The following is a 12,545-nucleotide window of genomic DNA, read 5'->3' as shown; positions in this document are numbered from 1 at the left end:
TCACTTCCCATCATGCTTTGCAAAGGGGCTGAATTCGGAGAGTAAATGTTTAAATAAAAGTGCTATTTGATGCACTTTTAACAAGATGAGAAAATGTAGAGACTTTTTAATGCTTAATGTTTTGTTATGTTGGTATTTAAAAGTTTGTGTTATGATAGTGTTTTTGGAGGTTATCATTGTGGTGAAGTGTAGAGCGTGTGTTTGGGCTGAGGACCTGCTAATAACTATTAAAGTTGTTTTAATAATAAAAATCTACTCTGGATTTAACAAAACCATCTTCTGGCTAGCCAATAAAATCTTTTAAAAGGTTTTGCAAGTTCACTCAAAAGCTATTCTTTGAATTAATGTAATTAAATAATGGAAATGATTTCCATGTGATTAAATGGCTTTCTTTCAGCATTATGCACTTTTTTTAGGCTAACTTAAATAAATTAGTTGGTCCAAAACATTGCAAATTAGTTGGGCTGACACTATTAAATTACGCTGTGCCTAACCATAGTAAATAATTTAATCAACCTTAAAAAATTAAGTTGACCCAACGTAAGTACATTAAATTGGAATAACATAATTGCATAATGCTGAAATAAAGCAAGTTAATCATGTGGAAATACTTTCCATGATTTTTTTATGTTCATTCAAAGAGTTATTTTTTTGAGTGTATTGTGGTCTTAAGCTCCTCCCTGAACCTCCCCCTGCCCTATATCCTGCGCTCTCATTGGCTGTCGGTCATCGCAGATGTATTTTTCAGTCAGAACTCATTTCACACAGCAGGAGTTTGAATCGCCGCTGCTAGGACACTTGTTAAAACTAAACTAAAATGAGATGAATTGTATTGCCTTGATCTCTGTGGCAGATTTGTAGGAACATCTCAGAATAAACAGATCTATTTGTTACTTCTAGTGTAGCCCTGAGATTGTAAGGCGTCATGAACTGGCTTTTTAATTTGTTTTTTTATACTGTTCTCTGAGGTAAACTTATGATGTTTGCGTGGTTTTTACATTCAGAAACATCATAATGAATCAGTAATAGGCTATTTTCTGCCCTGGTTTTGAGGCTGTCTGAAAAACGCTCGGATTTGATGGCGTGCCGCACTGAAGACTTGGAAGTAAACGCCCACGGATATGATTGGATAAGATTTGCATATTTAATGAGCTTCAGCTCCTCTCAGTACATGTGAGGATTGTTTTAAAAAGCGTCTGGAGAAACGTTCACAGGACTCGCGAAATGCCTTTATCAAACAAACACAATGATTCCTCTCTCATCCACCCGCCATTGATTGGAATGTTATTTCTGTATCATCAGTGAATATAACCGCGAACCGTACACAAGAGGTGGACAGTAACTAAGTACATTTACTTGAGTACTGTACTTAAGTACACTTTTTGAGTATCTGTACTTTCCTTGAGTAGTATTTTTTCTTCACTTCATTTGAAAGACAAATATCGTACTTTTTACTCCACTACATTTCTATCAAGGCCCTCGAAGTAGAAAGTCGTAGCCGCTTTGAAAGGCAGTGGATGATTCGTATTTTTTTTGTTTTTTTTTTCAGACAGCCTATCAGTAATCACTCTTGTAGGATCACATGAAGTTTAATGATTTCCAAGTATTTTTTTGAACACTAATCAATTGATGGCAAAATAGAAGGCGGCAGCTCCCAGATGCAGTGCGCGCAACCATAGTCATGCTTAAAAGTTAAAATTCAGAAGAGCAGATGTGGATAAGTCTGAAAAAGTGCGACGACATGAAAGTGCACTGAATTTTAGTTCTACTAATTCTACTAAAATCTTATTATAGACTAAAACTAAAACAATTCAGACGCACGCACGCAAGAAAGGTGATAGCCTGTCTGAAAAACACATAGCCCCGGGACGTTGGGCTTGGCGAGCACTGGCGTTACAAGTCGGAGTCTGATCCCGAATGAACCAATAACAGCTTCTCCAGCCTGTGACCGCATGCTAAGGTTTGTAATCAATAGATATCACACGATCTGGAACAATGCAATACTAACACATATAAAAACATGTGGGCGGGGCATGAGGCGGCGCTTCTGCGTCCCATTACGTCAATGGTCGACATATTATGAGATCTCTCATTTTCTGGGCCTGGTGTCAATAAAAGCTTTTCTTTGACTAACATGGAAGTTTTCAGCTCTGAAACTCACAGGATATTCTTATATCACGATAAACTTTTATATATCAAAGGCTCAAGGGAAAGTTGATTTCTCAACTCATCAGCCCTCAATCCGATTGAGTCCTCTGGAGGAAGTCAGATCAGGGGCCGGTACCATGATGGAGATTTCACAAACTCAGGGTTACTGGATTAGTTTCGAGTTGACCAAACCAAACCAATCTATTCAGGCTTTGTTGGTCCCATGATGCTGATCATCTGTCATCTCAGGCTTTGATCCGGAGTTTAGGAGTTTAGCTGTGACATCGGCAGTAGTGAACACCTAAAACGCAGATTTGGCACAGACTAAGCTTAATCTGGTTAGCCAGCTGAACCGGCTTCATGTATCGGCCCCTGGTCTGGCAGGAAACTGTCATTAGCCACAGTGTGAGTCCGGTGGGAGAGATGTGGGATATTTGTCTCTGGTTTAAATTCTGCTGCCCTCGTGTGGTCGAGAGGAAAACTGCATCATCTTTCAGCATGGATGCAAGATGCTTGAAGAATTGAACATTTATTTTTAAATGATCTTATTGTCATCTACCGTTATCCTTTTGTTTTGATAAATGAGTCTAAATCTTTGGACAAAGATAGTCATTTTTGTCAAAAATGTTACACTTTAGTAATGGGAATATTCTCTATTAACCATGACTTTTGCCTCAATAAACTCCTAATTACTGCTTATTAATAGTTAGTAAGTTAGTTGTTAAGTTATGATTAAGGGATGTAGAATATGATCATGCAGAATAAGGCATTAATATGAGCTTTATAAGAAGCCTCCGATATCGTAGTAATATGCATGATAATAAGCAACTAGTTCATAGTGAGAATTGGACCCTGAATTAAAGTGTTACCACAATTTTAACTTATCAGCATATTTCCCCAGTTTATTAATCACAGTACAGTAAGATAATTTTTATAAGTTTTCCAAAATGTTGTGTTTAATTATGCAAATGAGGGATTATGTAATATAAATATGCACTAATTTCCAGAACAGAAAAATCCGTCAACATTCTTCATATTACAGTTACAATTGTATCACTATTTATTTTATTTATTATATAGTATAATAATTTATAAAATACTGTCAACATCCAGAATATAAAATAATTTCACTATGTTTTTAGGAATAAAATGTTGAATACAATCAGACTAATAATAAATATATGAACAAACCTCAGCGTAAAAGCATTCAGAATATAGATAGGAATAAAACTGGAAAAATTATTCTAAAGGTTTTGGTGTCCAAAGTCATATTTATTTCTGCTTTTTAATCATTTTAATAATTTGTTACTCATTGTCATGAATCACAAGATGTCACAGGCCATAACAATTTAATATTTTCTGTAAAAAGTGTCTTCTATAGCAAGATTTATTGTCCGTGTATTTTTCCCAACGTGTTGTATAATCAAAATATTTTATTTGACTTTTCTTATGGTAATATTTCATCTATTTATTTATAAAAGCCCTACATAGTCATTTTCCTACTTCTACAACATTAAATTGTTTAAAAATCACTTTTATCTTATAAAAATGTGTCCGTGATTCTGTTACCGCTCCGTAACACTGTAAAATAAAGCGCTACCAAACGTTCTTATGTTATTTATTTTGTTATTTTGAGTTATTTTGTAAAACGGCAAAATTATTACCACAGTTTTTGGCTAAACAGTTTAAAATGGTAAATTCTGTTACCATCAAACTCTGTTACCAAGGTAACAATAATAACTATATTACAGTATGTAACAGAATTGACAGTAACAGAGTTCTTTCATTAAAAGAAAAAAAAAACTCAAAACGCAAGCACTAAATTATAAAAATAGTTTTTGATAAGATACAAAATCTGTTAGTTAACTTTTTGAAAATGTATTTCCAATTATTGAATCACTCAGATGTTGATAAAATAAACACTTAAAGGTGTATTTGTGGAAAAGTTATGGACGCAAATTTACATACTTCATGACAATCGAAGCATTTCTCAATACTTGGGTCACTTTTTCAGAACTCTTCACTCAGTGACAGAAATTTCAACATTTGTTATTTTCTCTGAATAAAAAAAAAAAAATCAAATAAGAAACTATAGATGTAACCCGAACACATTATCATCCATTCAAAAGAGGAACTCTTAGGAATAATTGTGTGCTGTACTGTAAACATGAACTATGAAACATAAACTGAGAGAGTCATTCTGGTTTAGTAAAGACATTTGACCGAAGAAAACATTGTATAATGCTCCTGATGTTAGTGTTTAATGATTGATAAAGTGTGTGTGTTGGGTGAAATCTTTAGTGTAGTGTTCATGGACATGTGGGTCCATGACGACATGTATTTTTTATGTCCGAATTCATACATGTCACATATCAAATTGATCTACAATATTTCCTTTAAAAGATACTCTTAATTTTTTTTTAAATCAATTGACTTGTGGTGTTTCAAAGACCTAAAATGTCAGGTGGTGCGACCAGCAAATTTACATTTAAAAGTATCAATTCCCACTGCAATTGCAAAATGAAGTAAGAAATATAAATGTAAACCATTATATAAACATAAAAACTCCTTGTGTTTCTATTGTGTTCTGAACACATAGAAAAGTTTCCGTTTATATGAACTGGACTAAAAGGGCAATACATAGAAAAGGGAAAGGGAATTTACCATGATATATCCTTTTTACAACGATTCATATGTATATTGTGTATGTATAACATTTTAAATGAATATATGAATAAAATCAGAAATCTTGTTTAATAATGAATTAATGCTGTCTTAAAAAATATGAATCAACACCATACATTTTTTGGACATAAAAATGCATTTTAAAACTCCTTTGCTTCAAATAATATTTTTCTTCTTAAAAAAAAAGTATATTTTTCTTATTTGTCATTGACCCATGTGCAGATTGATCACATAATTCATGTGATTGGAAAGATGTCGTCATCGAATGCATTTTGTGCCGAAGCATCGATAAATGAAGAGTTTTGCAAAAGTGACTGAGTCCAAAGGAATATATTTCCCAACCTTATGAATACCTGTGAATTGCACATATCACATATAAACCACAAGGTGGCAGTAGCATCAAACGGCGTGAGTTGCCCTTAAGATACAGATCTTAAACACACAACAACAGTCACCAGAGCTGTTTGGGTGTTAAAACGTAAGGATTGTGGTTGAACTTTAGGAACTTTAGGTCTCCAGATAAATGCCCCTCCACCCTTTTCCCGCTTAATTTGTGTACCCAGCAGTGTCTCTGCGAAGACCTACCGCTCTGCAATAGACTTGCAAATCACTCCTCCCTTCTGCCGCCTCATTAGCATACAGATGTTGTTAAGAAAAGGGAGAGTCGCCTCACAAAGGAGCCCTGATGTGAGAAATGCCCCTGCATTTCATTTACTGGCCGGCCTGCTCTCAATGAAAGGCTGCGAGACCTTTGGCTATTGTCCATGGCCGTGTGTGACAGTGGGATGTTTCTTAGTCTTCCACGCTGGAACAATGAGCAAAGCAACACACAAAAGCCTTCATCTGTTCACTCGTCCTTTGTGTGTGTGTTCAGCTTGAATAATTAAAAGAGCTGTCAAGTGTGCATTTTTCTTTCTTTGGAGGAGGAGGAGGCAGATGGAAGGAGCAGGAGCTTACAATGAGAAGGAAGGAGGCAAACGATCTTTTGTTCCCTTGAAAGTTTATTTTAAAACAATATATTATAAGGAAAATGGGCATTACCGTCCCATGGAATGTAAACAGTTCATTTAAATTACACATAAACAAACATGAAACGAAAGCACAACACAATATACGGCCCCCCCCCCACTTCCAAACGACAAAATAAATAAGTTTTAAGTTAACAAAAGGCAAAAGCGTGTCTCGTCACAAGGCAAAAAAGATCAATAATAATAAAACTCAACCTACGGACATCAGAACGTCAGGTTTGGCCTCTTAAATAAAAGACAAGAGTGCAAACGACTGGACTTGTTTCTGGTGCATCGCCATGTTCACATTCATGTTGGCTTGCATATGGACATTTTTGACTCTTCCTTGTGGACATCTCTCATCGAGCGTATCGATAGCACTTTAAAAACGATCCTGAGATTCCAACGTTGAGACTCTGTGCGGCCGGTCTTCATTAAAGCTAAGAGATAGCTCGTGCAAAGCAGACAAATGGGCTCGAAGAAACAAACAGACATGCCTTATCTACAATACAAATGCATACGAAAAAACGGCAAGCAATGCATATTACAAAAAAGTAATAAATAGTTGTTTTTATAGAAAGAACTATGGTTAGACTACTCAGTAATACTGTCCATTTAAACATGCCTTCACTAAAGGCTACAGTATGTTCAGGGAGCGGGTTAGACGTTACACTAGATGTATAGACTCTAAGTTGCTCGGCTTTGGTTAGACTACAGACGGGCATCTAGGGAAGGTTCGTCCTACAGACAAAACACCGCAGAACTTTTCCCAAAACAAATAAACCGACCCCACTTTATATTAGGTGGCCTTAACTACTATGTACTTACGTCAAAAAATAAGTTCAATGTACTTACTGTGTACAAATTGTATTGCAAAACATCTTTGCTGATATTGAGGTGGGATACAGGTAGGGTTAGGGACAGGTGTGGTGGTATGGGTAAGTTTAAGGGTAGGGTTAGGGACAGGTGTGGTGGTTTGGGTAAGTTTAAGGGTAGGGTTAGGGACAGGTGTGGTGGTGTGGGTAAGTTTAAGGGTAGGGTTAGGGACAGGTGTGGTGGTATGGGTAAGTTTAAAGGTAGGGTTAGGGACAGGTGTGGTGGTATGGGTAAGTTTAAGGGTAGGGTTAGGGACAGGTGTGGTGGTGTGGGTAAGTTTAAGGGTAGGGTTAGGGACAGGTGTGGTGGTGTGGGTAAGTTTAAGGGTAGGGTTAGGGACAGGTGTGCTGGTATGGGTAAGTTTAAGGGTAGGGTTAGGGACAGGTGTGGTGGTGTGGGTAAGTTTAAGGGTAGGGTTAGGGACAGGTGTGGTGGTATGGGTAAGTTTAAGGGTAGGGTTAGGGACAGGTGTGGTGGTGTGGGTAAGTTTAAGGGTAGGGTTAGGGACAGGTGTGCTGGTATGGGTAAGTTTAAGGGTAGGGTTAGGGACAGGTGTGGTGGTGTGGGTAAGTTTAAGGGTAGGGTTAGGGACAGGTGTGCTGGTATGGGTAAGTTTAAGGGTAGGGTTAGGGACAGGTGTGGTGGTGTGGGTAAGTTTAAGGGTAGGGTTAGGGACAGGTGTGGTGGTATGGGTAAGTTTAAGGGTAGGGTTAGGGACAGGTGTGGTGGTATGGGTAAGTTTAAGGGTAGGGTTAGGGACAGGTGTGGTGGTATGGGTAAGTTTAAAGGTAGGGTTAGGGACAGGTGTGGTGGTATGGGTAAGTTTAAGGGTAGGGTTAGGGACAGGTGTGGTGGTGTGGGTAAGTTTAAGGGTAGGGTTAGGGACAGGTGTGGTGGTGTGGGTAAGTTTAAGGGTAGGGTTAGGGACAGGTGTGGTGGTTTGGGTAAGTTTAAGGGTAGGGTTAATGACAGGTGTGGTGGTATGGGTAAGTTAAGGGTAGGGTTAGGGACAGGTGTGGTGGTATGGGTCAGTTTAAGGGTAGGGTTAGGGACAGGTGTGGTGGTATGGGTCAGTTTAAGGGTAGGGTTAGGGACAGGTGTGGTGGTATGGGTAAGTTAAGGGTAGGGTTAGGGACAGGTGTGGTGGTATGGGTCAGTTTAAGGGTAGGGTTAGGGGCAGGTGTGGTGGTATGGGTAAGTTTAAGGGTAGGGTTAGGGACAGGTGTGGTGGTATGGGTAAGTTTAAGGGTAGGGTTAGGGACAGGTGTGCTGGTATGGGTAAGTATAAGTGTAGGGTAAGGGACAGGTGTGGTGGTTTGGGTAAGTTTAAGGGTAGGGTTAATGACAGGTGTGGTGGTATGGGTAAGTTTAAGGGTAGGGTTTGGTAGAAGGGAAGTGTCAACTGTGTAATTACAAATGTAACTACAGAAATTAATTACAGATGTAGGTATTTTTTAAAATGTTAGTACAATGTAAAAACATGTATGTACACAATAAGTGCATTGTATCAAATGATTAATTAAAATGTTAGTACATAGTAGATAAGGCCACCTAATATAAAGTGGGTCCAATAAACCTAACGCGAAGTTCCCACTGCAGCTTCGAACTGGTATACAACAGTATACAAAGTTTCACACGGTGCACTTTACGAATCGAGAATGCAATATGCACAGGTTTCTAGTCGTCTGAGACAGACAGGCGGCTGAAGATGGGCAGTCGCCTGCCCTCGATCCCGGGAGACTCGCAGCCGCTGAGGCTGCTGGAGCTGGTGTAGTCGTCCTGGTCGGAAAGAGAGTCCGCGGACGCGCTCCTCTGCAGATTCGACAGGCCGGTGAGCGCGAACGCCAGGTTCTGCACGCTCTCCGCGTCGCTGATGGCGTAGAAGCTCCCGTTGGCGGCCAGATCGGCGAACGGATGGCTCTGCTTTATGCTCCTGGGCTCAGGGAAGAGAGGCGACAGGAGGTCGGGACTCCCCGTGGATGGAGGCGGGGACACCGAGGAAGACCTGGAGAAGGCCAGGGCGTCCGGAACGGCGTGGAAACCGCTGAGGGTTTGCGTCTGCGAGGAGAAGCCGCTGAAGCTGACGCTCTGGCGGAGCAGCTGGGGTCGTTCTCGGGCGCTCTTATGCTCCGGAAGGCCTTGCTGCTCGTCCGCATTGTGTATGAAGTGACAGCGTGCACCATAGGGGCAGAAGCCGATGGTGTGGAAGGTGCGACATGGTTCCGTCTTGTACTTGGGATGCCGGTTGAGGCCTCGGAGCTCATCCATGCCGTGGGCGAACTGGCATTTGGCTCCGTACTTGCAGGTGCCGCTTTCCTCGTAGGTGCGGCAGAGCTCCGTCTTGTAGCGGGTGGACATGGGCGTGGATGAAGCCGGGCTGAGCACCTTGGGGGAGCACAGGGAGCTGTTGCTGATGCTGAGGCCGGGCGGTGGAGGAAGAGGGTTGGCGGCCGGGCTCTCGCAGTGGCCCTCGATCATGCTCACCGACCGGTCCACTCTGAAGGGGATGTGGTTCAGGGAGGAGCGAGGGAGCTGCTGCTGCTTCTGCTCGCCGCTCCACTGATGGCTGATGGCCGGCGGCCATGGGCTGCTGTCATTGCTGTTGAATTTGGAGTTGGGAAGAGTCACCGGACACAGGGAGTGTCTGCGCTGGAATCCCACCACTCGCTGCTTCTGTGTGGCATCTGTCAGGTCAATGCCACGGAAACTCTACAAGAGAGAGAGAGAGGCATCAGTATACTTGTTGCGCACAAGTTTAAGGGAAGCATGAAAGCAATGGAACGGTATGAACACTGTAAAAAAAGTACAATCAACTTAGATGTTTAAGTCATTTCAACTTAAATTACATTGAATTGACTTAAATGTTGTATAACTAATTGATTGTATATTTTTTTACAGTGAAGAAACACAAACCCTTCTCACAAAACATTTTTTGATCCCATTACAAGAAAGCAATGGAATAGTATGAACACTGTAAAAAAAGTATTATCAACTTAGATGTTTAAGTCATTTCAACTTAAATTACATTGAATTGAGTTAAATGTTGTATAACTTATTGATCAAATACTCTTTTACAGTGAAGAAACACAAACCCTTCTCACAAAACAACTTTGGATCCCATTACAAAAAAGCAATGGAATAGTATGAACACTGTAAAAAAAGTATTATCAACTTAGATGTTTAAGTCATTTCAACTTAAATTACATTGAATTGACTTAAATGTTGTATAACTTATTGATCGTATACTCTTTTACAGTGAAGAAACACAAACCCTTCTCACAAAACAACTTTTGATCCCATTACAAAAAAGCAATGGAATAGTATGAACACTGTAAAAAAAGTATTATCAACTTAGATGTTTAAGTCATTTCAACTTAAATTACATTGAATTGACTTAAATGTTGTATAACTTATTGATCGTATACTCTTTTACAGTGAAGAAACACAAACCCTTCTCACAAAACAACTTTGGATCCCATTACAAGAAAGCAATGGAATAGTATGAACACTGTAAAAAAAGTATTATCAACTTAGATGTTTAAGTCATTTCAACTTAAATTACATTGAATTGAGTTAAATGTTGTATAACTTATTGATCAAATACTCTTTTACAGTGAAGAAACACAAACCCTTCTCACAAAACAACTTTGGATCCCATTACAAAAAAGCAATGGAATAGTATGAACACTGTAAAAAAAGTATTATCAACTTAGATGTTTAAGTCATTTCAACTTAAATTACATTGAATTGACTTAAATGTTGTATAACTTATTGATCATATACTCTTTTACAGTGAAGAAACACAAACCCTTCTCACAAAACAACTTTTGATCCCATTACAAAAAAGCAATGGAATAGTATGAACACTGTAAAAAAAGTATTATCAACTTAGATGTTTAAGTCATTTCAACTTAAATTACATTGAATTGACTTAAATGTTGTATAACTTATTGATCGTATACTTTTTTACAGTGAAGAAACACAAACCCTTCTCACAAAACAACTTTGGATCCCATTACAAGAAAGCAATGGAATAGTATGAACACTGTAAAAAAAAAAGTATTATCAACTTAGATATTTAAGTCATTTCAACTTAAATTACATTGAATTGACTTAAATGTTGTATAACTTATTGATCGTATACTTTTTTACAGTGAAGAAACACAAACCCTTCTCACAAAACAACTTTGGATCCCATTACAAGAAAGCAATGGAATAGTATGAACACTGTAAAAAAAAAGTATTATCAACTTAGATATTTAAGTCATTTCAACTTAAATTACATTGACTTGACTTAAGAAAATGAGTTAAATGTTGTATAACTTATAAAAAAGGCATAACTTATGAATCGTATACTTTTTTTACAACTTTGGATCTTTTTGCAAGAAAGCAATGGAATAGTACGAACACTGTAAAAAAGTACAATCAACTTAGATGTTTAAGTCATTTCAACTTAAATTACATTGAATTGAGTTAAATGTTGTATAACTTATTGATTGTATACTTTTTTACAGTGAAGAAACACAAACCCTTCTCACAAAACAACTTTGGATCCCATTGCAAGAAAGCAATGGAATAGTACGAAAAAAAAGTTTCTGCCTTAGATGAAGTACAAACAACTTAGATGTTTAAGTCATTTCAACTTAAATTACATTGAATTGACTTAAGAAAATTAGTTAAATGTTGTATAACTTATGGATCGTATACTTTTTACAGTGAAGAAACACAAACCCTTCTCACAAAACAACTTTGGATCCCATTGCATGTACAAAAAAGACATTCTTGTTTGTTTTCCACTGAAGAAAGTAAGTCCCACTGCATTGAGTAAATGACTGAACTGTCCCAATGAATTGACTTGAAGAAAGAAACTTACCTTGCAAAATTCATCATCCAACTCAAGGAAGGGTGTGAGGAAACTTGACGGCATTTTCAAGATGCCTGGCTGTGATTCTTTATGTGCAGTTAAGGATGTGTTGAACGGATGTCAAGCTCTGCTTCTGTTACAACCCCACTGTTGGAATCTCATTTTATAAGCAGAAACTTCTAGCCCCGCCCACTGTCTGAAGGGGCGTGTCTTAGTGCTGAGTTCACACCCCTTCAAGAGTGAGGAAAGTTTGCTTGTGTCCTGTGTGAAACTTAAATGCATCTCAGATGAGGTGTGAATTATTCCAGAATGGCTGGATCTACATTAAACAAGTTTAGTTTACTTCTGAAATAGCTCTAAACTGGTTATTAGTTAACTATTTACTAAATATATGTTCACTTTTTTTTTACAGGTTTTTTAAAAACTTAAACTACTAACTTTATGTTATTTTAGTTATCAACATTTCTCATTTTCATTTTAACTTGATGCACTAAAAATAAAAATGTAATAAAAATGAATAAATCTCGATATACATATTAAAAATAAATACAAAAATGTCAAAAACTTAAACGAAAATAAAAACGAAAATGGCCAATGCAACATTTCTCCATTTCACTTTACCTTGATGCGCTAAAATAACTAAAACTAAAAATTAAATAAAAATGAATTAATCTCGAAATACATATTCAAAATAAATAAATACATGTCAAAAAACTTTAACTAAAATAAAAAAGAAAGTGGCCAGATCAACATTTCTCATTTTCACTTTAACTGGGTGTACTAAAATAACTAAAAGTAAAACTTAAATAAAAGTTAATAAAACTCTATGAACATATATAAAAAATTTATAATGTCAAAAACAAACAAAAACAAAAATGAAATGGGAAATATAAAAATAAAAACAAATATCACATAACCATAACCATATCGCATAACCATATCGCCTAACCATAACCCCTAACCAT

The 12,545-nt window shown here is 37.7% G+C and overlaps 1 protein-coding gene across 1 annotated transcript; it reads right to left on the bottom strand.

The window, feature by feature from the left end:
- Window positions 1-5,829: 5,829 nt before the first annotated feature.
- Window positions 5,830-11,707, bottom strand: LOC307131314 (mRNA decay activator protein ZFP36). Its single transcript, XM_079824895.1, has 2 exons — window positions 11,590-11,707; window positions 5,830-9,425 (listed from the first exon to the last, which is right to left on the bottom strand). Exons 1-2 carry the CDS (start codon window positions 11,641-11,643, stop codon window positions 8,394-8,396), a joined length of 1,086 nt encoding a protein of 361 aa, XP_079681021.1. The 5' UTR covers window positions 11,644-11,707; the 3' UTR covers window positions 5,830-8,393.
- Window positions 11,708-12,545: the final 838 nt, after the last annotated feature.

This window comes from Gobio gobio, assembly GCF_949357685.1.
Source record: "Gobio gobio genome assembly, chromosome: 9".
Taxonomy (NCBI): domain Eukaryota; kingdom Metazoa; phylum Chordata; class Actinopteri; order Cypriniformes; family Gobionidae; genus Gobio; species Gobio gobio.
The sequence above is the reverse complement of the archived record's forward strand: the minus strand, read 5'-3'. Positions and strand labels throughout refer to the sequence as shown.

Excerpts from the sequence above, each read along its gene's own strand:
- LOC307131314 (XM_079824895.1), bottom strand. The coding sequence starts at position 11,643 with ATGCCGTCAAGTTTCCTCACACCCTTCCTTGAGTTGGATGATGAATTT. Across the intron at positions 9,426-11,589 it reads TGGATGATGAATTTTGCAAG|AGTTTCCGTGGCATTGACCT; the intron begins GTAAGTTTCTTT and ends TCTCTCTTGTAG.